Here is a 26828-nt window from a genome sequence, read left to right as displayed (position 1 = left end):
ACTCGCTGTTGGGTGCAGATCTTTGGTTTAGGGTGCAGACTGACTAAAGCCTAAATTTGCTGACTAGAAAAGCAAGCAGTTGTAGGATCATGCAAATATAGATGTAATCCAACGAACACAATCTTGGAACTTAGAAATATTAACTTGGCAAAATAAAGAACCAGGATATAGGACTTTTGGGGGGAGGGAACTTGCCCTGAGACAGTTTAATTTCAGAAGTGCTCTTAATTCACTCTGATTTAGTTTCAACACTGAGCACTCATGGAAAAACCCATCTTGAGGTTTTGGAGATGTATAACTGTGTTGAATTTCACCTTGATGTGGATGATAACTCAGATGTGTGGTAGCTGGCCTTCAAAGCTGTCCAGGAATGACTTTTTTCTCTGTTCTGCAGTCTGCCACTTGGAGACCGCAAGCCCTGGTGCAAACCTACTAACGCTATTCATAATGCAGAAGAAAAGGGGGCTGGGGGGCTCTGAGAGGACTTGTAGAATTAGAGAAATGTAGAGCTTGAGTGGTCATCTGGTCCTTCCTCCCCATGATGAGTCAGTATACCTATATGAAACTGTTCTTAAACCACCAATGACAAGTATTCCACAACCACCCTTTGTAACCTATTCCAGTACTTTGCTATCCTTATAGCTAGGTTAGTTTTTCCTAATATCTAAGTCTCCCTTGCTGCAGATTAAACCTATTACTGCTTGTCCTACCTTCTGTGGACATGGAGAACAATAGATCACAGTCCTCTTCATAACTTATTTGAAACTTGGGTTCCCCGTTGGTGGTGGTTAAGACTAAATGTAATCCGTAACTCTACACTGAAACACCTACATTCATTAGATGAAAGTAACTAGTCAACCTGGAACAGTTACCTAGTTAGTGAGGCAGCTTAAATTGCAGGTGGTTTTGTTTTGATTCTGAAATAGCAAAGTAGTGACTCTAATCAATAAGGTGGCGTTTGCCTTCGATCAAACATGCTAATGCTTTTTTAAAGTGAGAAAACATTTGGGGGATTTGTAGAAATTAACAGTCCGTTTATATATCATGGTAAAATTGTTCTATTAAGTACCCACCTCCAGGCTGCAAGTAGGAACCCTGTCTTGGGTTGACAAGAATGGACAAGTGTTATAGGCAATATTGCTGAACTGTGGTGGCTTGTGCACTACTTCTGTTTACTCAGTGGTTCTCAGCCAGGGTTAGGTGTACCCTGGGGGGGATACTCAAATCATCTAGATCACTGTTTCTCAATCTGAGGATTGTGACCCTGGGAGGGGCAGGGTTGCAGGACAGGTTTAGGAGGCTACAAGTGCAGGGCTGGTATTAGGGGATGCAAGAATGGCAATTGCGTGGGGTCCCCATGAAGCTAAAGTACATGCTTAAGCCTCGGGCTTCAGACAAGGCTTGCATGTGAAAAACAGGCTCAAGTATCACACTGAAATTGAAATATATTTTGTACTTTGATTTATTTTATAATTGTATGGTAAAAATGGGGGGGGGAATATTTGTCACAGGACATTATCGAAACTTTTATGTATGATTTTTGTAAGCAAGTAGTTTGAGGTGAAACTTGGGTACAGTAGTCTGGAAAGTTTTGAGAACCACTATGTTTACTATGCTTTAGCTACCTGTTAGTCTGTTAGTGTGCTTATAGTAAATTGGGCAAAAACTTCTGAGTGGGATAAACAATGTCTCTTCCTACCCAAGGCACACCGCTTCAATCTGATTCTTTTCAACATGTACATCTTCTGAGCACTTGACTATCCTTAATTGTCCCAAAAGTGACTTCCTCTATCCTTGTAGGATAAGGAAAGGGACAATTCTGAATGGCTGCTGTACACATCCCAACACTAACATCCAAAAGACAGAACTCAAATCTAAAACTTATGTCAAATGTCTCATCCCAAAGCTATTTTGAACTTTCTTTGGTCAAAGTATGTAAAAGCCAAGAATACCTTTTTACAAATAAAATAAATTTGGAGTCTGGGGTGTGTCCTAGAGTTGAGAAGTGTTGCAATAAGCCTCTGTGCTACAAATTGTCATTACTTACTGTGAAAATTTAAGTCTCTCTCTCTCTCTCTCTCTCTCTCTCTCTCTCTCTCTCTCCTGCTTGGCATTTCCCTCACAGAAAGCAATCATTCCTGCTACAGAAGATGTTCTGATCTCATTCTTGCCCCTGGCCCATATGTTTGAAAGAATTGTGGAGGTAGGAATCTGCATGTACTATATTACTATTCAGAAATCTCACTTTTTTTTTACAGAGTGCATGTGTCTTGAACCCCAGTGACACACACATTTCCTTTTTGCCTCTTGCACACATGTTTGAAAGACTTGTCCAGGTAAGTGTCTGAAGGAAACAAATTGTTGTCCGGATAACGTGAGTATTGGGCATTTCACTTCCTGTTAACTACGAGCTTTAGCTTTACTGAAAAGTAGGTAGTTTCAGGAATAAGTTTATTAAGAACTATATAATGGAGCACTAGATCTTATTTCAAAATACTTATACTGGCCACGATTCTTTCTCTAATTCAACTGGTACTGCATTGAAATGCCATGCTCTTCATTGGTAATTACCCTTAGCTAGCCATTATAGTCTGCAAATAGTTATGTTCTCAGATCATGCAAATTTAGGTTAAATTCAATGGAAAAACATCACCAGTTCCAAGAATCCCATTTCCAAGAAGTGATGGTGGGATTTTCGCTTTTGACCTCATAATGGACAAGTGCCTCCATTCTTCCAGAAAGTGAGATTTTTGGAGTTGGTGGTGGTGGTTTTTCATTGGATTTTTAAAATGCTAACAAAACTTGGAGCTGCTAGGCCATGCTGTCTGATAATTTGGCAAAGTCCTAGGACCCCTAATTTGGGGGATAAGGGATTTGACAGAACTGCATTTATAAAAATAGTCTGGATTGTGTGATCAAGAACTCAGTGAAGGCCATAAACAATAACATTGAGGTGCTGGAGCAATTTGTATAGTGGGGGTGCTGAGAACCATTGAACCAAACTGTAAACCCTGTATGGGTAATTCTTGACCCTATTTCGTGAAGGGAGGCTGAAGTGGAGACGAGTCAGACCAAATAAACGATGGCCTATATCATCAGTAGGTAATGCATGCAATACAGAAGTATGGCGTTATAGTAGAGTATGTCAGTAGTCTGCATAACAGTGACTTGGGGTACCAAGCTGCTTAAGATGGGGGTGGGCAGGTGTTATGAAGGCAGATAGCAATTTGGAATATCCAGGTCTTATTTAAGACTTCAGAGTTGGGTTACATTTGCGTCTGAATTTTTCCAGCTTTCAGGTGTCTGTTGCAGTTTAAAAACCATTAAGGCCTTTCCCTTGGTTATTTAGTTGCAATATGAACTCTGAAGGGCTTAATATTTAGAGTGCAAGAGGCTGGGAGTGCTGCTGGTGTGATGTGAGTGCAGGTAGGGGGAAGAGTTCTCAAGGGTGGAACTAGGGGGTGGGGGTGACTGATTCAGTATGAAAAGGCTATTGCCACTGTAAAATTGAGTAGTGGTTATTGAAACTCAGTTCTACCAACACTTATTCTCATTGCTTAAAGTGTAGCAGCCAGCTTGCTAGAGCAAACTATCTGAACTGGTTGTCCCTGTAGTACACTGGCTTTCTCCTAGTTCAGAAATCTGTATTGGCTTGCGAAATCATGAGTAGTCTGAAGACTTAAGCAGCTAACCAGACAGATGGGAAGTTGTGATGTAAACAGATCTTTCACAGGATAAAAACCTGTACTTGAGTGCTATGTAGTCCAGGTATTCGTAAGAAATCCAGAGTACTCTGCTTTAAAGTTATCTTGACAGACACATTGATTGTTCATTTAAGGTCCTTCTAAATACATTCAAAGTAATGGCTTTGAGTTTCTAGCTCTTTCTTTTGTCTAAGGAAACACAATTTGGAGCCCAGAAATTTTGTAACTCAAATCTGTACCCCAAATTTCATGGTGGTGGGAGGTAATTGGGCTTCCACTTGGACCATGCATCCAACATTTCTAGGCTGAAACCTAGTCTACCTCCCAATTTCAGATATAGAAAAGGTTTAACTGTGGAGCTGTCGGTGTACTTATATTTGACTCCACTACTTCAATAGCTGGAAAGCTTTTCCAGAATGAGGTCACCTCCAGTTATAAAAGCTACATAAACTGCCTATACAGCCATTCATCGCAACTGAATCTTGTGCTGGGGGAATGCAGACTTTCATTTGTTCCTGTCAGCGTTGGAGTCAAATGTTGATTACACACGTGGCAACTCCTTGGTCTACCACTTAACTAATAGTAGCCCTATTCTAGCACACCACTATGAATGATGAACGAGAACACCTTGGCCCATTCAGGCATGGGAAACCATGATATTGCTTGGTTATTGCTTATTCTAGGCAAAACCGCTTCTCTTGGCCCAACAGTCTTTAAAATCCTTTGACTTGGCTGGGGGCAGCAACTAGGCTATGGGGAAAAATGGCACCTTGCCATCCATTGTAGGTATATCACCTGAAATAAGTTGAACAGTAAACAAATGACAAGACAAGTTAGCCATGCTAATTTATTCATTGTGGTATGCAGTCATTGCAACATTTTCTTGCTTAAGGATGGTGTAGGGAATGAGTGAAAGACTGGGTGGCCTCTAAAAGAAACCAGTGTGAAGTAAGAAACATATTAGCCAGTTTATTCTAAGACTTAAGCTGGGTAAAATGTGCAGCAGCCATCACTAGAGCTACAGTCTTAATCTCAAGAGTTTCCTCCTTCCCCTGGCAGCCTGGACATTAGGTCTCTATTCCTGCTTCTGTCCTCCTTCCTTAAATCACAGGGTACCACTCTGGCTGGAAAGAGCCTGACAGCCAGCTGCTGAGTATGCAGCAACTTGACTGTTAGCTATCCAGTAGGAGCATCAGGTCCAGTGTGGGAAGGATTTGGTGGCAGTGGGACTCTGCATTTGGGTAGGGTACAGAGGACTTTCAGTTGCTGGTGAGGAGAGAAGCCTTCCCTTCTCACCGTAGAGGAGGGAAATGATATTTCTGAAAAACAGGAATGCCCTGTTCTCGGCACATGTGTCAGTGCTCAGTCCTTATTGAAAAGCTGGTCCTGAGTCTTGTAAACCCGAGCAGACTCTACCTACTGCAGACTCTGGTCACCTGAAAAAACTGTAGACCAATGAACTTGGCAGACTGAGTACACTGACACCTTATGCGGGTGGTCGGTGACTCTGGCTGAACTGATGTGCAGGGGAAGAATGCACTATATAGTAGCACAACATGGGTGTGGGGTGAGGGATGTTGAGCCTATATTGCAGGGCTGGGGGTAGGGGGAGAGGAAAGACAAATCTGAGGGCAAGGAAAGAAAAGCATAGAAAACTGCCCAAGAGAAGGTACAGACAACAGCAAGAATCAGTAGGGAGACCATTTTGTGGGGGAGGGAAAGGGACATACAGGATAAACTATAACAAGGGGGTGGGATTAGAGAGGGAAAACAGGGGTTCATTGTAGTCCTATTTCCTTCCCTGTTTTTAGCCCAAAAGGGGGAGGTGAGCTTGCTTTCCTCAAGGAGGGGGAAGGGGAAGAGTAGGCATTTCTTCTGTTGCCAGAATTGTCCCAGGCCCACCTCTACCATCCATCCCCTTCAATCCATCCTCCTGTGGAACAGGGGCAGGTAAACCAAAACGCAGAAGTATAAAACAAGTAGTGAAGACGAGCATCCATATTGTCAGTCAGACAATGTGCTACCTTAAGTGCAGACGTGGGAATTTCTTGACCTACAGTAGGGAAGCCAAGTAAATGGGAACAGACATTCTGCTTCATAGTTGGTTTCAGTATTTTAATAGGTGGGTCTAGAGTTCCTGTAGTCACAAGTATAGCTTTGCCACTGCCTGCTTTTCAATCCCTGCCACCGCTTGCCTACCTGGCCAGTGCTCTCCAGCCACTGTGGTTCACTTCTGCTGTTAGGCTCCTCACATGCCTTATCCCACTGTCTTAAGGTCCCTGGCCTGCCTCTGCAGCTTAGAATCATAGGACTGGAAGGGACCTCAAGAGTTCATCTAGTCCAGTCCCTTGCACTCATGGCAGGACTAAGTATTATCATTCTAGATCATTCCTGACAGGTGTTTGTCTAACCTGCTCTTAAATCTCCAATGATGGAGATACTTTGTCTGCCTTGGTGCTTCATCTTTCCTGTCCTACCCTGAAATGAAACACTTCTTCAGCGGCTCCCTCCCACCACCACTTCCCAATTGTTATACTGGAGCTGAAGACTTAAGAGGACTTAGCATGGGTGGGGTGGCAGCTGCCAAGACTAGAGAAGATACTGGATCATCAGTTTAGCCTGCTCTAAATGTATCTCTGTAACTATAGCTCATGTACTAAATGCAGTTTTACTATCTTAACAGTGTGTGATTCTCTGCCATGGAGCTCGGATAGGATTCTTCCAGGGGGACATCAGACTACTTATGGATGACTTAAAAACGCTGCAGCCAACTATATTTCCTGTAGTACCAAGATTGCTGAACAGGATGTTTGACAAAGTAAGTCCAGTAGCATTAATCTAAAACTTGACAAATTAAACTGAAAACCACTTTCCGAAAGCTGTGCCAATAGTGGGGTAGGACTTGCTAGCCATCAAAACCTGGGATGGGTCATTAATTTCTAAAACATATGCCTGCATATACAGTACTGTTAACCTAACTCTCTAGGGATTTAAACTATAGTTAATGGTTGGCTGTTAGATATCCCTAGAAAGGAAGCATGTTCTGGTGGAGACCAGACTGAATCAGACTTGGGTTCTAGTCACTAGCAGAGCTGTACCTCCTGTGAGGCCTTGAGCAGGTCACTTAGGGCTTCGCTTCATAAACACTTAGGTCATGGCAAGATGAGGTGTAAATCTATTACATACTAGCCTGATGTGTGCTAAGGATTTATGTGGATGCTGCTGACATGCACCAGAAGTTCCTCAGTGTACTCTGATCTACCCTGGTTTCAAAGCAGGGTAGGTCAACACTAATGAACTGTTGGTGCATGTCAGCAGAGTCCATGTGAATAATTAGCACAAATCAGGCTAGTGCATGATAGATTTACACCTGATCTTACTATGAATTAGTCATGTAGACAAGCTCTTTGCCTCTCTGCATCTTAGGTCTCCCATCTGGGATAAAATACTTCTCAGTAAAGGCTTCTGAGAAAAATTTACTTTTTTTTTTTTTAAAAGACTTTGTGCTTTCCCATAAGAATAAAGGAACACTGTCTTATGAACTTTCTAATACAAGATTTAACTTCTTTCATATTAGATCTTTGGACAAGCCAATACTTCACTGAAAAGGTGGATCCTGGACTTTGCTTCCAAGAGGAAAGAAGCAGAACTTAGAAGTGGCATAATTAGAAAGAACAGTCTGTGGGATAAACTGATCTTCCGCAAAATACAGGTATGCTGGAAACTGTCTCTGCTCACACATAAAAATTCTCATGTTATAAATCTTTGGAGGATTACTCCTTATTAGTTCTAATGCAAAGAAACATTATGAAATAGATTCTCCTGAAACAAATCTGTCCTGCTTCAGACAGGCAAACAAATAGCATAGAATATCTGAGTAATCTCTTTTCTCTACAATACATGTTGATAACTGTGCTGTACAAAGGCCTCAAATCTTCAGTAATCTCTCTTGACTGTCCTTTCTCTAATAGACTCTCTTTAGGCTCTCTGAAGTGCATTAAAGTGTGAGACTTCCTACCAGTGTCCTAGCTGAGTGCTTAACATCTAAGATATTTGATGCATCTAGTGACCTTGAAATCACTGTATCCAAAGTACTTTCTAATAACTGAACTGTAGGCATCATACTGTAATCACTCAATATGAATGAGGGAGTGGTTAGCTGGGACTCCCTTCAGCCTGGGTAAAGGATGTCTTGGCCATTCAAGAACCTATGGCTATATATGAAACTCAAAGTAAGTGGTTTGTACTTTTGGTAGTGATGGGTCATTTTAATCCTAGATGACCTGCGCCACTGACTGCCCCTCTCCATACTGTAACACTGATGTCTAGCATGGTTAATCAGAGCAGTTTCACTCCCTCCCTACAGTAGGACTGCTGCAAAGCCAAATCCCACAATGGGGGCCATGGCTTTGGGCTCTGCAGACTCAGTTGTCTGTGTGTGCCAGAGATGCAGTAACAGCACAGTGTGGTCTTTGTGGACAGTGATTGTAGAAAATGGCTGCAAATAACTGAGGTTAGTGCATGAGCATAAAGCATGTCAAGAAAAAGGTAGCTCCTCCTTCTGGAACAGGATACCTTTCAAAACTAGACGTGAGTGCCCAGCACTCCTTCCTCCCCGCCCAATACGAGTCACAGATTTCTGACAATCTCTCATTAAAATGCTGTTAGTGTCCGGAATACCTTGTCTGTCTTTTTTTTTTTTTTTTTTTAGGCAAGTCTGGGAGGAAAAGTAAGACTAATGGTCACCGGAGCAGCTCCTGTGTCTGCAAGTGTACTGACCTTCCTAAGAGCAGCTCTTGGTTGTCAGGTGAGTTCAGGTTTCAGAGACCAGATTGCATGCATTCATGTCTGAGCACTGTATACAGTACTAAACGCTGGCTGGAAATATACTCATTAGGAGCTTGCAACAAGAGCTTTATTAAGGCTTTTGTTGTTTTGGTCAATTTGCTCTAATGCAATACATTCTAGCAATGGTGCACTCCAGGTAGAGTGACTACATTGACTAATGACTATTGTTAGAACTCTACATGAAAGCTGAGGCAGAAAGACACATTTATAAACTACACATCTCAGAATTCACAGCTCACGTTTATCACTAGAGCTCTCTGATAATCCAACTGCTTTCTCTGGTGTCTTAATATCCTTAGCAGCACCCTTAAAGTATCTTTGTACTATGAAAAGACATGCCAATGGTGGCATGAGATTCCATGGGTTTTTTCTTTCCTTCCCTACTCCATATCAAATGTGACCCGTTTCAAAGTCACTCTTCTAAATGACAGTCTTTGGATCTAAAATTCTGGCTGAGTTTCCTTCTAACTGGTGTATATTCTAACTAAATCTCAAACACTTGAGTTGGATCTGGGTAACTAGTGTCAATGTGAGACTGAAATATCCCCATTTAACTCTGGGAGCATTTAAAAGGCTGGCAGTTTAAAACACACAAACACCACGCCCTTGGAGACAAGAATCATGAGTAGGAATAGAGGTGTTTTTTACCTCTATATTTGGCACTGGAAATTAATAATGGGCTCTTCAGCCTAGCAGAAAAAGGTATAACACAATCCAGTGGCTAGAAGTTGAAGTTAAACCAATTTCAGGCTGGAAATAAGACATATTTTTTTAAGTGAGGAATTAACAATTGGAACAGTTTACCAAGGGTTGTGGAGGATTCTCACTGACAACTTTTTAAATCAAGACTGGATATTTTTCTAGAAGGTATGCACTAGGAGAGTTGTGGAAGTTCTTTTCCCTGTGCTATACAGGAGGTCAGACTAGATAACCACAATGATTCTTCTGGCCTTGGAATCTACGAAGGGAATTGGCTGTTAGCAAAAATGTTCTTAACCAGGCCACGTGAACAGTTGAGCTCAGTGTTTCGTCGTTCTGCTACAGAACTGTAGCTCGTCCGCAGCAGGCGGATGGGGGGGCAGGACATGCAAGGGAGGATGCAGGATTCCTGTGGCTCTGACTTGATGAGATACTGACTTTTCTCTTCTAAGAATGAAGATTTAATGCACAAAAAATAGAGGTGCTCATGGCAGCACCCTCCAGGGCCTCTTAAATTAGTAAAGCTGTAGCACTAGTACTCTGTGCCATCTAGAATTTTTACCTGCTGCGGGAAATCAAACACCTATTTTACTCCTACGAAATAGCTTCTGTTGGAGTAAGTGCTTTTCAGGGAAAAACTCCCTCTGAATCCAAACTTTGCCAAATCCAGTTTGTTCAAGTGGTAGTCCTTATGCTTATTTCACACCTGGTACACATTGAGCCCCATTGCACCTCAGACCAGAGATTTGAGGCAAGTAGTGGCCATTGGTCCAGGAAGGACTGAAAACTTTACCTCACCAGAAGATATTTTCAATCTGTCCTATCCTCAATCCCCCTCTTTATCAGGCATGGTCCTCCTTAGACACGTCAATACCAGAAATCACTTTGAGGAGAAGAGGATCCTACCCTTCTGTCTGCAAATTGGAAGCATGCTTCCAATTGTGGAACAAGACCAATCCAGTTTTCTAGCCAGGCCTTCCTCTAGAGGGAATCAAGCCCAGGCAGAACCCATAGGAGGACTTGGAGCATCCTCCTTTTCGTTATGACTACCCAGGGGACCATAGGTACCCTATGGCTTGGGTGGATGTGGCTGGTTGAGCCTTCATTTTAGCCTTACTGGGCTCCTTGGGATTCATGTAAAAGATGACCTGGGTCTGTGCAAGAATCTCACTGATCCTTCTCTCCACGCCAATATCTATCTGCTCTGTCAGTTTCCAGAGGAAGAAGTCAAACTGGATCCACCAGTCCTGATGGATGTCATCCTCCTCACCTGATGAGGCAGTTGCTCAGTCATTCCCTCCCCTGTCTGATGACCACACCCAGTATCAAGAACTGTTAAAGGGTGGTAGTCAAACTCCAGATACCACTTGAGGAGGTCTAGGACACACAACATGGTCTACTGGACATTCTACAACACTCTAGCCCCAGTAGAATCTCCCAGTCGGAGGCCATTTTGGAATCCATGGGTCTCTGCCATATCCCTGCCTCCTATACCCCTATCTTGGAAAGGCCTGAGAAGTGTTTTCCATGCCAGCTAAAGGGGTGGAATTTTTATTTACCTGCTCAGTCTTCAACTCGTAATTGGTGCAGGCAGCTACAGAGTTCCATGATACAGCACCAAGTCTGCTCCACCTGGCAAAGGCACTAAATACCTTGACCTCAAGGGGAGGAGGGTATTCATCAGCTAGTTTCCAACTGAGTTGCTAACTACCAAATATTGTTAGCAAAATATGATTTTTCTGGAATTCAGAGACAAACTTCCCCAGGAAGACAAGGCTCAGTTCCAAGCTCTCATTGGTTGGTGTCTCAGAACTTCAAGCAGTAGTGGACACAGCTGACTTTGCATCTAGAGTCATCACCACAGCTGTAGTCATGAGGCATGACTCGTGGCTTCACTCTTTGGGGTTCCCCAAGGAGCTCCAGAATATCAGAGAAGCCTGGCACTTTGATTAATCTGATCTCTTCAGACAAGTCCTCACTCTCGCTCTGGTCCCCAGCCTTGTTGACAACACACAAGCAAACCTACAGACCCAGACATCTTCCTTCCTTTCTCCCCTTCCTCCTCCCCACCCTGGCACTTTATCACCAAAGCCCTTATACGTCGCCACACAAACTGTGATGGGTTGGATTACAGAAACCCCTTTGGGACTGCCACCTGATATGCAGAGACTACCTCTGCCCCCGTTTTCCCTGCCAGATAGGGACTTCAGTGCCCTGCCTGGTTGTGCCAGACATGCTAGCCTGCTACAGACAGACCCAGGTCTGAACCATGTCCCCCAAAAGCTGCAGGCTTAAGTTAAAACAGCTTAAGAAGTGCTCCTGTTGCCAGCACTCAGATGCTCAACTCCCAATGGGGTCCAAACCCAAAATAAATCCGTTTTACCCTGTATAACCTTTATACAGGGTAAACTCATAAATTGTTCACCCTCTAACACTGAAAGAGATGCACAGCTGTTTGCCCCCCCCCCCACCCCCAGGCATACTTTGGGTTAATAAGTAAAAAGTGATTTTATTAAATACAAAAAGTAGGATGTAAGTGGTTCCAAGTAATAACAGACAGAACAAAGTGAATTACCAAGCAAAATAAAATAAAACACGCAAGTCTAAGCCTAATACAGTAAGAAAACTGAATACAGATAAAATCTCACCCTCAGATGTTTCAATAAGCTTCTGTCACAAACCTTTCCCCTGGTACAGCCCTTGTTCCAGCTCAGGTGGTAGCTAGGGGATTTCTCATGACTGCAGTCCCCTTATATAGCTTTTGCATAAGGTGGGACTCCTTTGTCCCGCTCTGGGTTCCCACCCCTCCTTCTAAATGGATAAGCACCAGGTTAAAGATGGATTCCAGTTCAGGTGACATGATCACATGTCACTGTAAGACTTCATTAACCACTTGCCAGCATACAGGAAGACTCACCAGTAAACAGCTATCTACAGTCAATTGTCCTAGTTGATGGGAGCCATTAAGATTCCAAGCCACCATTAATGGCCCACACTTTACATATTTACAATAGGACCTCAGTTATATTTCATATTTCCAGTTTCAGATACAAGTGATACATTTATACAAATAGGATGAGCACACTCAGTAGATTATGATTTTACGAAAATATCTGAGTGTGAATATAATATAACTGGTATATGCATCATGCAGAAGTCTCTTCTAAGGTATCGTTACAAGGCTTATTAGTACAACGTCCCACAAACAACCAAGGTTTCAAAGACCCAGGTACATAGCTTCCTCCACCTCTACAACCACTGCCCAGCCCCACCTGTCATCCAAGGGTTTCTTTTGATGGGATGCCTAAGGACCATGTGCCATATTGATGCCAGTCACATTGCCCCCAAACCTTTGGTAGCTGCCTTACTTCACACACAATTTGGAGGCGGTAACAGACAAGTGGGTACTAGAAATCCATCCAGTTGGGCTATACACTTGAGTTCTCATCTCCGTCCCTTACCATTCCCTTCTTTGGGACCACTCGCATGGGGAAATCCTTTATAGGAAGGTGAGTGGCCCAGAGAGGGGGGCCATAGAGCAAGTGCCATCCTGATACCAATGGAAGGGCTTGTACTCCCCATAGATCCCAAGAAAAACAGACTAGGTTGAGAATTGGTCTCCATGTCAATGAAATACCTTTAGTTGCAAATCAAAATTTTTGTAATTCCCTCCCTGGAGGAGAACACGTTGGTTTGCAGCCCTTGACATGAAAAAGGCTTGCTTTCATGAGGATGTTCACTATTCCCCCAGAACGTTTCTCAGATTCATGGTGTAACAAGAGCACTGCAAGTTCAGAATACTCCCATTTGGGCTAATGACAGAACTCATAGTTGTCATGAAAGTCTGCTCTGTGGTAGCAGCCCAGAGGAGATGCAACATCTACTCCGTCTTCCCATATCTGTATGACTGGCTCCTAACAAGCAGATCAAGCTAAGAGGTCCATTCTTCCTCTACCTTCTGATATCATTGGAGTTCTATATAAACAAATGCAAGTCCACTTTGACTTCTGCTAGGAGTGACCCTAGACTTATCCTCAAAGGCTTACTTCCCCATAGACAGACTTCGGTCTGTGGGCAGCCTGATAAATCAAGTCCCCGTCAGACCTCTCACCCCAATCAGGGTCTGTCTTTCCCTGCTTGGCCATATTTATATACATAACATCACTTGCCAGCCTCCACCTCTGTTGCCTAAGGGCTTGGCTTTGGTCTGCTTTATTCACTGGACAAAGACAACCTGTATTTCAGGGTAGCAGTTTTGTAAAAGGTCAAACTATCATATAACAGACAAAATGGGACTAGGTGCAGGTAGGAGGTCCATCTCTCCCACCCATAAGATGGGGAATCCATATGGACAGTCAGTGGACACGGCACATGCATTCCATGGGAGGCCAGAATGCATGTCTGCTGAAGGTGACAGCAGCCTGCAGTGCATTCATCCCCCTCATATGGTAACATCACATCCAGATAGTCATGTTGTCTGATGCTGGCTCTTATAAAATCAGGGCAATGAGATTTCTGTATACATAGAGGAAGGAATTTATGGAACTGGTGCATTCAGAACCACATCACTCAGCAACATACCTACCAGGTATGCAGAATACTCTAGGAGACCATCTCAGCAGGTGCTCCTCTGCAGACCACAAATGGGAAACTTATAATTGTCATGATCAAAATCTTCACCCAGTGGGGGTACACCATCTTGGTCTGTTTGCCTCCAAACAAATGCAATTTCTACTGCTCCAAAGCAGCATGAGGCAGAGACTCCAGGGGTGATGCCTTTTTGTTATCCTGGATGGACCATCTGAAGTATGCCTTTCCTCCCCATCCCTTTGTTACCTCCCCATCCCTTTGTTACCCAGGTTCTCTGGGAAAACTTGCCACAACAGCACCAGGGGATCCTCATCGCACCCAATTAGCCCAGACAATTTTGGTTTGTGGACCTTTATGAATGTTGTCCTGTCCTCCATCTATATTCAACTCTTTCCAGATATGTTGACTCAGAAGGGCAGGATCAAACATTCCAATCCAGACTCTCCATTTCACAGGCTGATATTTGCATGGATCCTAGACCTAGAATGTTAATGTTCAGAAGCTACTGAGCTATCCTCAATTGCCACATTTTTTTGTGAAGATTTTTCTGCTATGTAGCAAAATGGAGGTATCACCAGAATTGGCAGGGGGGAGTGGGGTTTGTTCCTTAGTCTGTTTTTTTTAATAATCTCCTGCCCCTCAGTGTTAGGGCGTTCTGTTAGCTTGTCCAACTGGCAGAAATAAGCTCCCTCCATCCTCCAGTGGAGGGCTGCTCTCTCTAATCACCCTACCACAACTTGATTCCTGAAAGACCTAATTAGCACCTTCCCATCAGTGATAAAGTGAACACACAATGGGACCTAAACCTGGTACTCTGAGCTCTTACCAGACCACCCTTTGAACTGATGGCTATATGTTCCATGTCTCACCTTTCCATGAAGGTTGCTGTCTTAGTTGCTATCTCCTTAGCCAGACGGGTAAGCAGATTGGGAACACTCGTGGCTGACCTGGTATACACCATATTTCATAGAGTTAAAGTTCTCCATCTCCAACATGAAACTCATCCGAACCTAAGAGTTTCACATGAACCGGCATATTCACTTAACACAGTGGTTCTTAACTTTTACTGCAGCCTGCACCCCTTTGGTTCTCAAAATATGTATCTCGCACCCCTTATCCTAGGTCAGTTCTTTAAACCTAGATATATTTTTTGTTTGTATATTATAGTAAGCGTTAAATGTATAATGTTCATAAATACATAGGTTTGTTGAAACAAAGTAGTTGTACTTGCGTGCCTGTGCTTAATTTGTGTGTTCGATTTACCTTCTAAAAAAATCTGGTGCGTCTCGCACCCCCAGAAAGGGCATCTCGCACCCCAGGTTAAAAACCACTGTTAAGACTTAACAGTATTCTTTCCACAAACCTCTTGCTTCCAGCAAAAAAAAGACTGTACTCCATCAACATGAGACTGGCCTTTGACCTTTATCTGCAAAGAACAAAACTAATTGGACAATACAGACTACTTGTTACCAGAGCAGCATGGTTGCATTATCAGTCCAGAGATACTAAGTGGATCTCTGGATACATTATTCAGTGTCTTCAGTTGGCAGGTATTCCTCCCCAAGATGGGGTGAGGGCCCATTTTTCAAGAGCACAAGTAACCTCAACAGCATCTTTTGAGATATTACAATACCAGACCTTCGTAAGACAGCTACTTGGAGCACCATCCGCACATTTACAAAGCATTATGTCCTAGTTCAGGCTTCTTTGGCAGATGCAGCTCTGATATTGACAGTGTTAGACATCCATACCAACTGACTTCTTGCACCCTCCTCCTGTTTGAATACTGCTTACCAATCACTGACTTGTGGAATATACACAGGAACCAGCACTCGAAGAAATGGAGGCTACTTACGTATAATTTGGAGGTTCTTCAAGATGTGTGGTCCCTATCTATATTCCACTGCCCACCCTCCTTCCCCTGATTTTTTTTTCAGTTAGAGAAAACTGGAGAGGTGTTCGTTCCACGCTGCCCCTTATGCTCTCTGTTCAGAGCACAAGGAGAGCAGTTGCACATGCATGTGCATCAGTGGACACTACTTGTTATAAATTTCCAGTCTCTGGCATACCTGACCCTCAGGTGGAATACAGATAGGGACCACACATCTCAAAGAACCTCCAATTACAGGTAAGTAACCTCCCATTTCCTCCATGGTTAGTCCATTTTTGAGAATTGGTTTTGGCTGGGACTTAACCATCTTGTGTAGGCTTTATAATGCTGGTCAATAATGCTTTTCTTCCATCTTTAAAGTTGTTGCCTGCCTGCCTGCCTGCCTCTTGGTGGTATAAGACTTAATTTACCAATGCTATAATGCACCTACATCTTCCGAAGAGCTCCACACAAGTGCAAAGTATGGTATGCTGTGCTCTAGTTGAGTGACGTGTGTAAGTAATATATATGTACTTCCCCACTTGTGACACTTCAAACTAGAGTTTTAAAACACTATAGTGGATGGTTTTAGGTAATATTTTAACTTGGCAGCTTCCTTCTTGTAGCATACTTAGATTACAAGTTACACAACTCAAAGTTGAATTGCACTGAGCTAAAGAACAAATGTCTCCATTCTACTTTAAAATTGAAACTATAAAGTGACAGGTATGAAGGTCCCTTGTTCAAGTTATTTTTGTTTCAATTGAATAGTTCTATGAAGGCTATGGACAAACTGAATGCACAGCTGGATGCTCCTTGACATTACCTGGTGACTGGACAGCTGGTATGGTTTCTCTAATCTTCTCTTGAGTGAACTAATTTAGTCATCTATTCCAGATGTTGGTGTGGACATCACTTATACTGTTCTTAAAGCTGTCCCTAAAGTACTGTAATGGATTACTTGAGTTTTTTCTAGTGCAGTGATAAAGGGTTGTTTGAAGACTTCATTTGAAGCAAGCCACCACCTATAACTAGATGTGAACATAATGTTACAAGGCTGAACCATAAGACTATCTCTCTATAGGGCTTTAAGAGAAATTGAAACATGGGTCATAATATCCTGTAGTTTCTGTATATTAACATTATAGGAACTAGATGTCCAGAGAACTTGGATAAGCTGTCTGTAAACGGCCATTTGAAACACTGGTACAGTACCCGTTTCTCTCAAAGCAGAGAAGCACTTCTCCTGTTAGCTAGATGTTGTAATTACATCAGAGATCTGGTAAATTAAACCAAATTGAAATTATAGCAACTTAAATGTCAAGTGTCCTGCTTCTGAATGAAACATTCTATACATCCTGAGGGAAAACTCTGGATATGTTAATATGATGTAAAAGTTTGTCCCAATAGGACATAATTCTGCAGTATCTTAATCTGTTCTATAGTCAGAAGTCTCAACTGGTTTTCACTGTGAAATCATGCAGTGTTAAACAATTCTTTGAAAAACAAAACCCTAAACTACTGCCTTGTGGTAATGATGCTTCTGCGCATACCCGGTAACGAAGTATGCACTTTTCTTGTAATACCTTCATCCCTATCTCTGCCCTGCCCCTGCCCTTAAATTTGATTCTTCCAAGCTAGTACACAAGTATTGTTAGCCAGCGTGGGCTGTGTGGAAAGGAAGGATGGCCTTGACTTGTCCAGCATCGCATTGTCTGTCGGACCTAAGAGATTTACTGACTCCTGTAGTACAGTGTGTGAGCCAATGGATGGAATGCCAGCTTTTGATTTGTTTTTAGACTTAGTCCTAAAACTGTAAGCTTGAAAGGTCTGGTAAGCAACCTGAACATAAAGACATTATTTAAGGTTAATGTCTGTTCTATTAAAGGTCATGTTGGAGCACCAATGCCTTGCAGTCTCTTAAAGCTTGTTGATGTAGAAGAAATGAATTACTTTGCTGTCAAAGGAGAGGGTGAGGTGAGTAACATTTAAGAGTCTAAGATTTTTGAAGAGATTTGTAGAGGGTTCTTGTGCAACCTCTAGCCATCTGGTGAGCTAAAATCAAATTAGCCTTATATTTGAAGCTAGGGAGGTTTAGTAGGTGCTAGACAAAAGTAGCTCTCCTAGTCTATTTCTGACTGGAGGAGTTTGACTATTAACTGCATAAACACAGCGGACCTCTACTAGGGGATATTAAGTCATTCTGCCTCAATGACACTGGAGCAGGTTAACTGTCAATAATTGTACACTTAAGCAATTGAGTATAAAGTTTAACTATATTATATTACAGTCCTGCATAATAAAGAGAACTCTATTGGGCTGACATTTTGTGGCTATAATTTAGAAAATTACTCCATTTTGATGCTTCTAGAGACAAATGGGGAAACAAGAACTTCCTCTGAGAACTAAGTTTTTACCCACAAATCACTTATTGATTACTAACTTTCTTGCCCATCAGTCTTGATTAACAAACTCATTTCAGGTATGTGTGAAAGGGCCAAATGTATTTCAAGGCTACTTAAAGGATCCAGAAAAAACAGCAGAAGCTCTAGACAAAGATGGCTGGCTCCACACAGGAGATATTGGAAAATGGCTACCAGTAAGTCAGTTTGTATTGCTTAAACGTGCTTTAGTAAAACTAACTGCATCTGTTATGTTGTCAATGGCTGAGTTCCCCAAGGGGCCTTCCATAAGGCTTGAGACTCAGTTCCTTTTGCAAAGGTGCTTTGAGATACTCTGTTGCGAAGTACTATAAGTAAGGCTACATTTGTCAGGGTGGTCATGGAAGTCATGGAATCTGACTTCCAGAGACCTCCATGACATTCTCTGCTTCAGCCCCAGGGGCTGCAGGACTCTTGAGCTGGCAGCCAGCAGGGCCTTGGCAGGGTTCCAGCAACAGGCAGAGGCCCCCTGCAAGATTCCAGGACAGGTGAGGGACTTCTCAGGGGGCCCTCCTCAAGGTTCCAGTGGCGGGAAATGGCCTTGCGCGGGGGGAGGGGGGACATCTTGGGCAACCGGCTGGGAGTGTCCCGTCTTCTCTTTGGGAAATGTGGTCACACTGCAGCTCCCAGCCACTGTGGACAGAGGGGGGGAACCCCACGGTTCCTAGCCACCATGGTGGGAGGGGAAACCATGGAGCAGCAAAAGTCAGACAGGTCTTGGCTTCTGTGAATTTTTGTTTATTGCCTGTGACCTGTCCATCACTTCTTTTTACTAAAAATAACCATGTCAAAATCGTAGCCTTAACTATAAGTGAAGTGTGAAATGGGAACAAAGCGCTAGCCGCTCTTATACGATCGGAAGATAAATAGCAGTCCCCAGCCCGACACAGCAGTGCCACTGTGTGATGCTGTTCAAGAGGCTTTAGCAAAATTCCAAAATGCCTTGAGGAATATCTTCATTTATTCCAAATTTGAGAGACTTGTATTGAAGACTGATACTTTCAATTATTGGAGTTATTCTGTTGGGTACCATAGGTCCAAATGTCCTATATACATTTCCCTCCAGCACAGGGGTGGGCGAACTTTTTGGCCTGAGGACCACATCGAAGTTGTGAAACTGTATGGAGGGCCAGGTTGGAGAGGCACAGCCTCCCCTGACTGCCGCCACCCTCTGCCCCATCCAACCGCTCCCTCTCCCCTGACTGCCCCCTGGAACCCCTTGCTCCTTATCCAACCTCCCCGCCCCCTTATCATGCCACTGAGAGCTGAAGCTGTGGGGGATGGGGGACCAGCAGGGGAGGGGCCAGGCAGGAAGGTCCCGCAGGCCAGATGTGGCCCGCAGGCCGTAGTTTGCCCACCTCAGCCACAGCATTGAACATACATAACATTAGAGCGAACTAATTCAAAAACACACTCTCTGCCCTTATTTAAGAAACCTCTTGCAACTCATCAAGATGGGTTTGGGTCTGTTTTCTTGGATGAAAACGTGGACCATCAAACATAAGAGGGTGAGGGGAAACAAATCCTAGCATGAACATAGTGCTTATAACTGGTACTGAATCTGTCCTGTATACTAAGGAAAGGATCAATGGTTGGAGCCAGAAAATGGATTATTGGCAGTGTCAGCACTGAAGCAGTCCTAGGCTATGCATAAATGTGAAGGGACAAATCACACTTTCCACTCCTTTCTCCTCCTCCCTCTAGCCTCAAATAAGGCTTCAGTGAGCAAAAGACTCTAGATCATGGGTGGGCAAACTCTTTGGCCCGTGGGCCACATCTGGGTATGGGTGGTGGGGTTTGGGTTTAGGTTTAGGCTTTGGCTTTGGCCCTGGCAAGTCTAATGCCAGCCCTGGTGACCCCATTAAAATGGGGTCGCAACTCATTTGGGGTCCCAACCCACAGTTTGAGAACCGCTGGTCTAGAGCAGGGGTGGGCAAACTTTTTGGCCCGAGGGCCATATCTGGGAATAGAAATTGTATGGTGGTCATGAATGCTCACAAAATTGGGGGTTGGGGTGCTGGAGGGGGTGAGGGCTCCAGCTGGGGGTGTGGGCTTTGGGGTGGGGCCAGAAATGAAGAGTTCAGGGTATGGGAGGGTGCTCCGGGCTGGGACCAAGGGGTTCAGAGGGCAGGAAGGGGATCAGGGCTGGGGCAGAGGGGGTTGGGGCGTGGGGGCATCAGTGGTGCAGGCTCTTACCTCCGGGCGGTCCTTACCTCAAGCAGCTCCCAGAAGAAGCAGCATGTCCCCACTCCAGCTCCTACGCTGAGACATGGCCAGGCGGCTCTGCGCGTTGCCCTGTCCACAGGCACCGCCCCTGCAGCTCCTATTGGCTGTGGTTCCTGGCCAATGGGAGCTGCGGGGACAGCGCTTGGGACAGGCAGCATGCAGAGCCCCCTGGCTGTCCCTACATGTAGGAGCCAGAGTGGGGACATGCCGCTGCTTCCAGGAGCCACGCAGAGTGGTGCAAGCCTCTGACCCCCACTTCCCAGCTGCAGTGCCGGAGCAGGGCAAGCGCTGGAGCGGGGATGCCCCGGACCCTGCTCCCTGGCAGGAGCTCCAGGACTGGATTAAAACATCTGGAGGGCCGGATGTGGCCCCCAGGCCATAGTTTGCCCACCCCTGCTCTAGATCCATTATCTAGCCTAATAATTTGAATGGCTTGTCTGCCTTCCTTTCCCTCTTGCTTTCAGTTTTTCCTTAGTGGTATTAAATCATGTGACCTCTGTTTAAATAGACAGCAAAAATCAGAACAGTCTCTAAATCGAGTACATTCAGGCAAAAGTTATTCCTGTTACAGGCTTGGAGTGAACTAATATTGATAGGATTACTGGTTGGTTCTTGGGCTACTCTAAGTATTTACCTTCCTGGTATTTAATCTGCCAGAGTGTGTGTTTGTAAAGCTTTGTAGCATAGCTCATAAAATGCCTGCCTTCTGTAAAGAGAAATAAATTAAATTCTCTTAACCCACAGAATGGTACCTTAAAGATCATCGACCGGAAAAAGCATATATTCAAACTTGCACAGGGAGAGTACATAGCACCAGAGAAAATAGAAAATGTGTATACGAGAAGTGAACCTGTTGCTCAGGTGTTTGTCTATGGAGAAAGCTTGCAGGTAGGTATCCTTCAATGAGATGCAAATGATAGGTATGGTTATTAATGCAATCTCCCTTTTTAAAAACTGACACTTGGTTAAATCTTATAACCATTTCTCCTTGTTGCTACATCTGTCTGAAAATTTTGTTTTAATGCCCTAATTGCATCACTTACGTAACTTATTCCAGATCTAAGAGACAAGGTGGGCGAGGCAATATCTTTTTATTGGAGCAGCTTCTGTTGGTGAGAGACTTTCAAGCTTACACAGAGCTGTTCAGGTCTGGGAAATGTATTTAGCTGTGGCACTGAGTACAAGGTGGAACAGATAGTTTAGCATAAGTAGCTAACATGTTTCAAGGGACCATTTGCAGTGAAGTGGCCAGTTAACAGTCCTCCTGTCATGGGCTGGGGTTGGGGAGTGAGTTATACATTGTTGTAATAAGCCATAAATACAGTGCTTCTATTCAGTCCATGATTTTTAGTGTCTAGCCAACTTATGAATTTAAGCTCTCGGGCTCATCTTTTGAAGATGTTGTGCAGGTTTCCTTTGAGGATGAGAACTGAGAGGTCAGATATAGTGATCATTTTGTGAAAAATGTTCACCTTCAGCTGACTTGTCTTCCATAATTTTTCAGAGAGCTCATTTCGGAGCAAAGTCATTGTCTTGTTTTTTACCCATATATTGTTGGGGCATTTCGTGTACAATCCAGGGACCTTGAAAGTGTTTGGAGGGGGTGAGCAGAGGAGGTTTTGATCATTAAAGCAGTGGAGATATGTCTACAGGTTTTGCATCTGTCCTGGCAGGGTCTGGTGCCGCTTTGAGTTCGTTGTTCCTTGGTCTTTGAGGAACTTGCTTCTAGTGAGCTTGGAGAGGTTGGGGTTAGTATGAAATCCAGAAGAAGGGGTTCAGGAAGTATTTGTCAGGAAGTGGTCCCCACAAGTATGAGTTGTAGTTGTTTGATACCTTTGTATGAGTTCCAGTGTAGGGTAGTAGGGGACAACTAGGGCTGTGAAGCTGGATGGAGTTTAATTTCTTTATTGAAGTAGGTTCTCTTGGGGTATTTGGGATCCAAGCCAGGCTAGACATTGGAACCAAAGTTTCTGGTTTTGGGTACTAATGAAATGCTGCTTACGTTGCAAACCATTCTGAAGGGGAAATGGACTATTTTTTAAACTAATATTCAAGTATTAATGCACTTTGTCATCTTTCAACTTAAAATGTGGTCTTTAAAAATTTAGAGTAACTGCCTCCAGCTTCTAAATGTAGAAAGTTGCATATGAAAGTTAGTCAACATTTTGTTGGTTATATGTTGCAAAAACCTCTGAAGCAAAAGTTGTTGTAACTAATTATGAAAGTGTTGATCTGCATGTAGACTAACAGTGGAGCGCTGGGAGCTTCTAGGAAATGCAGTTAAATGTTTATTCAGCAAATATGTGCTTTTTTTTTTTTTGAATTATTTTTAGGCCTTCTTAATAGCTATTGTAGTACCAGATGTAGAGACTTTGTCTAACTGGGCCAAGAAAAAGGGATTTGAAGGTTCATATGAAGAACTATGCAAAAACAAGGTAGGTACTCTAAAATGTAGAGTCCAATCATTGGTCTTTTCAATTCTCTTTAACATGTAGAATGCAATATATAGTATAATTTTTTTTTAATCTTGGTAGGACCTCAAAAAACATATTCTGGAAGATATGCTGAAGGTTGGGAAAGAATCTGGCTTGAAGTCATTTGAGCAGGTGAGAAACTCTCATTATAGCAATTGTGCAATTGGAATTGTACTCAACATTCACTCATTACCTGGCTCTCCAAACATGTCAATACCTACATAATCTGACTGTGCAGAAACTGCTTTGAACTAACCTTCTTCATCCCTAAGTGATCTGCTAAATAATATACAATACCTGTACACAACCACATTTTGTAAGCCCTTTTTACTATTGGATGCACTCAGCAAAGTAGAAGTAAATCTAGGCTAATTGTTCGTTTTTCCAGGTCAAAGGCATTGCCCTGAGCATGGAGATGTTTTCAATAGAAAACGGCTTGTTGACACCAACACTGAAGGCAAAGAGACGAGAACTACAAAAATTCTTCAAGTCACAGATAGATGAACTCTCTGCTAATATCAGGATGTAACTGAGGGAACAGTGGGTTGAAGAGAATGGCAAACATCCAGTCTACTGTTGGCCTTCATATTTGTAATCTGACTACAGCAAACATAGGGAAGGAAACTGTGCAATCATTAACTTGTACACAAATGGGTACCTGCCATAGGAATACTGAAGAAAATGGAACATTGCCTTACTGTCCAGTTATGTTGCAGACCATTTTTATGGTGAACTACAATTTCCAAAATTAGCCTTAAACTGTAAATGTAACTGTGATTAAGTTATTTAAACTTCCTCAACCAAAAATGTGACTTTTTTTGTTAACCAGGGAGTTGGTTTCCTTGTTGCCAGCATGTTCCTGTCTGCAGGATACTTGCAACTGTCCACCCCAAAGGATTTAGCGTACTGGAGAGGTCTCTCTATTCTACTGCAGGGGAAACAGTTAATCATCAAATAAAAAGTGATAGCTGGTAACAGTGCTTCTTGCATTAGCCCTAAAATTTGGTAAGACTGCCCCATTGAAGAGAACTCCCTTCAGCATGCCCCATTGAAGAGATCTCAGAAGCTTACTCTTGTGTAAGCTAGAAGTTGAATACCTATCAAATACCCCTGTGCAGGTGGTGAATGATGCAATACTGGCTCTCTAAATTAGTCTGTTTAATTCTTCTGCCTTAGGAGGGTGTATGCAACTAATTCATCAACATAGCAAAAACTATTTTAACACAAGCATCAGACATAGTTGTGTAAATGGATCCAAACTCTGGAACAAGACTGCAATTTAAAGAAGGAAACCATTCAAGAGCTTGACTGTGCTAATGGCCAGGTAAATGTACACCTTGCACTAGCCAAGAGACTCCTGCAGTGGGCCCCTACTGTACTTAATCTGCTTTATTCCATTAACATGCGAAGTGCTCTAAACACAGAATAGCTTCTGTCACACTCCCTCAGCTGTCTGATTTAATGTATGAGCAATTGAGTACTATGGGTGAGAGCAGAAAGCAGGAATGTTTTTCTATCCGACACACTTTGAAGCAATTGGAAATATTCAGACAAGGCGGCAGAGGAGAGAAAGCGCGCACTAGACTTTCCCCTGAACAAATTCCCACATATAGTATAAAAATACATAAATAAAATCGTAGTCCACAGTTCAGTTGGAAAATTGGCAGAATTAAGCCTTGTTACAAATAAAGATTTACCACTAGCATTCATTACTGTTTGGAAACATGGATGTATGTAAAATACAAGCACAAGGTTTGCACTAAGATTTGTGTGATTGTAATGCATTATTTAGTATAACTTCATACTTGTGTACCCTAATTGCACACATCCAAATCAATGCTCTTAGAATATCAAGTAACTTGTTACATGGGAGTTCAGATGTTTGCTTAGTGTTGGCTATTTCTATGTTTTATAAACCAAAACAATTTCCAAAACCAATGAAGGAAACCAAAATAAATATTTCTGCATTTCATGTGAGTGGAGCACTTATTTTTCAAGGTAAGATAGCTAATGTGCTGACAGAATATGAAATAAGACTATACATCAGACAACTGCTCTAACTAAACATTTGGGTAACTTAGTAAGCAACGAATCTTCGTTCTTCCAGTATTTGTCATACAGAAGTGGTAGTTCTGGTTGTTTAAACTTGTCTCTACAAAACTGAGACACCCAAGGATAACTTCTTATCATGGCCTACTGCTACTTACCTGCAGACTCTTGGTTAATATGCCTATAACATTAAGACAAAGCATACATTGTAACTTAAACATACTTGCTTGATCAGCATAAATAAACTGATTCTATTCTCAAAGGAAGCACAAAATCTTCAAATACCTCCTTGCAAATATCTGGGTGTTGTAATCAGTATGCTGGAGGCATGAATAAAGGTTACATTCTTAAATATAAACCTTTGGCAATTGTGATTGTCAAAACCACGTGGGACTGAAGCTTGATATACAAGTTGTTGTTGCTAAGGTAAATCTTGTTCTCTTGTGACATACTTCACAACACCTTAAATTCAGCCTCTAGAACTTTAAGAGGAGTTGGTGGGCTTGCAACTTTCTTAGATCTAGTTGACTCATCTCCTTGACCATTGTCAGTCTGGTTTCTTACCTAGGTGTGTACTGGAGACCACACTTGATGCTCTGGTGGGTGATCTAAGGATGGGGGATCAGGTGTTGGTGCTTTAATGACAGCTATAGCTGTCCTTGGTACCTTATCAGAGTGGTGTCTGCTTATCTGCAGATAAGTTGGGGGATGGGGTTAATAGGCCTACTGTAAAGTGGCTTTGTACTTCCCTTGCAGTGTTCTGTTAACAAGATGGTAAAACTGCTACCATCTGGGAGTGTCTTGGGAGACTCCTACAGCCCTCCTGTCACTCTGGTGCAGTATGTACATGATGCTGCTGGGAGGATAGTGAGGGGCTTAACTGGTGTCCCTGCACCTTTCTCCAATCTGGCCCAAATGGTTGAGTGACACTTAATGTCTGGGTGACATCAGGGCCTGCATGACAACCTGAACCTCAGTCCAGAAGAGAGAGATCGGGATACAAATAGCAAGAATATCAGCCTTTCTACTAGGTGTCTTTCACTTGTTCGGGTTTGCAAACTATAGATCTGTTTTCAAGTCCAAGTACTACTAAATATCAGGTAGCCGTAATAGGACAACTACCTCACTTAAATGTGTCTAGGAGGCTGCAACTATTCATCTTAAGGGTAAACCTTTGCAATGATCACCTTCTAATGGTCAGGCTAGACTGACATGAACTCTGAAGGAGCTGTAACTTGACAATGTAGAAACTGAAGCTGGCACAGAATGCAGTGGTCGGCAGGGTAAGTGAAGTGTCATGCCATGAACAATAAGATCTCTGTGCTCCAGGACCCACCCTGGCTGTCAGAGTTGATGGGTGGAGTTCAAGATGCACAGGGACTTTTTTGACCTATAAAACCCTACTAACAGAGGACCTACCCGCCCAAGACCATCTCAAGCCCCATGGCATTCTTCACTCTAGTAGCCTGCCATCTTGAGTGCCTTGGCTTCAGTGGCATAAAGAATGGGCTGGTGGCAGAGCATTTTATGGGGCAGTCACAGCCTCAGAATGCAAGTTCCTTTCCTGGTCCAAAATATCCTAAAATGTTCCACAGTGGAAAGCGCATGATTTGAAAACTGGAAGAACAGTGAGGAATTGTTAGAGACGGTGCTGCTGGTCTGTTGCTTTTTAAGTCCTTTATACTGTCTTGCTGGTGAGATTATATTCTACTCCATTTTAATTGTGGGATATTATTCATCATTGCTGAGAGCATATAGATATGTACCCTTCTTGGCACTTATGTGATTATATATTAAAATGTTCAACCCTACTTGGTTCTGGACACTGATTTAAACCACGTGATGACTCCTTTGTATCAAGTTTGCCTAACAATGGTAGTCCTCAAGACTAACTTTTTAAGGGTATGGCCTAGAGTGTAATTAGACA

The 26828-nt window shown here is 43.0% G+C and overlaps 1 protein-coding gene across 4 annotated transcripts in view; it reads left to right on the top strand.

The window, feature by feature from the left end:
• ACSL1 (acyl-CoA synthetase long chain family member 1) overlaps positions 1 to 24824 on the top strand; it is a 62399-nt gene extending 37575 nt beyond the window's left edge. For 3 of the 4 annotated variants that reach the window (XM_037897625.2, XM_043546048.1, XM_043546047.1), the window contains exons 11-21: positions 2126 to 2203; positions 6388 to 6522; positions 7282 to 7416; positions 8416 to 8511; positions 16483 to 16555; positions 17600 to 17688; positions 18194 to 18310; positions 21123 to 21266; positions 22712 to 22813; positions 22913 to 22984; positions 23241 to 24824. In XM_037897625.2, the coding sequence (XP_037753553.1) occupies positions 2126 to 2203; positions 6388 to 6522; positions 7282 to 7416; positions 8416 to 8511; positions 16483 to 16555; positions 17600 to 17688; positions 18194 to 18310; positions 21123 to 21266; positions 22712 to 22813; positions 22913 to 22984; positions 23241 to 23381 (1182 nt within the window). In that variant the 3' untranslated portion in view covers positions 23382 to 24824. Of the gene's footprint in view, positions 1 to 2125; positions 2204 to 2258; positions 2337 to 6387; positions 6523 to 7281; positions 7417 to 8415; positions 8512 to 16482; positions 16556 to 17599; positions 17689 to 18193; positions 18311 to 21122; positions 21267 to 22711; positions 22814 to 22912; positions 22985 to 23240 lie in introns of all 4 variants that reach the window. The other variant, XM_037897627.2, reaches the window with a different exon arrangement.
• The last annotated feature ends 2004 nt before the right edge of the window (positions 24825 to 26828 follow it).

Source organism: Chelonia mydas, chromosome 4, assembly GCF_015237465.2.
Source record: "Chelonia mydas isolate rCheMyd1 chromosome 4, rCheMyd1.pri.v2, whole genome shotgun sequence".
Taxonomy (NCBI): Eukaryota; Metazoa; Chordata; order Testudines; family Cheloniidae; genus Chelonia; species Chelonia mydas.
Note: the sequence above shows the minus strand (reverse complement) of the source record. Positions and strands in the feature narration are given on the sequence as shown.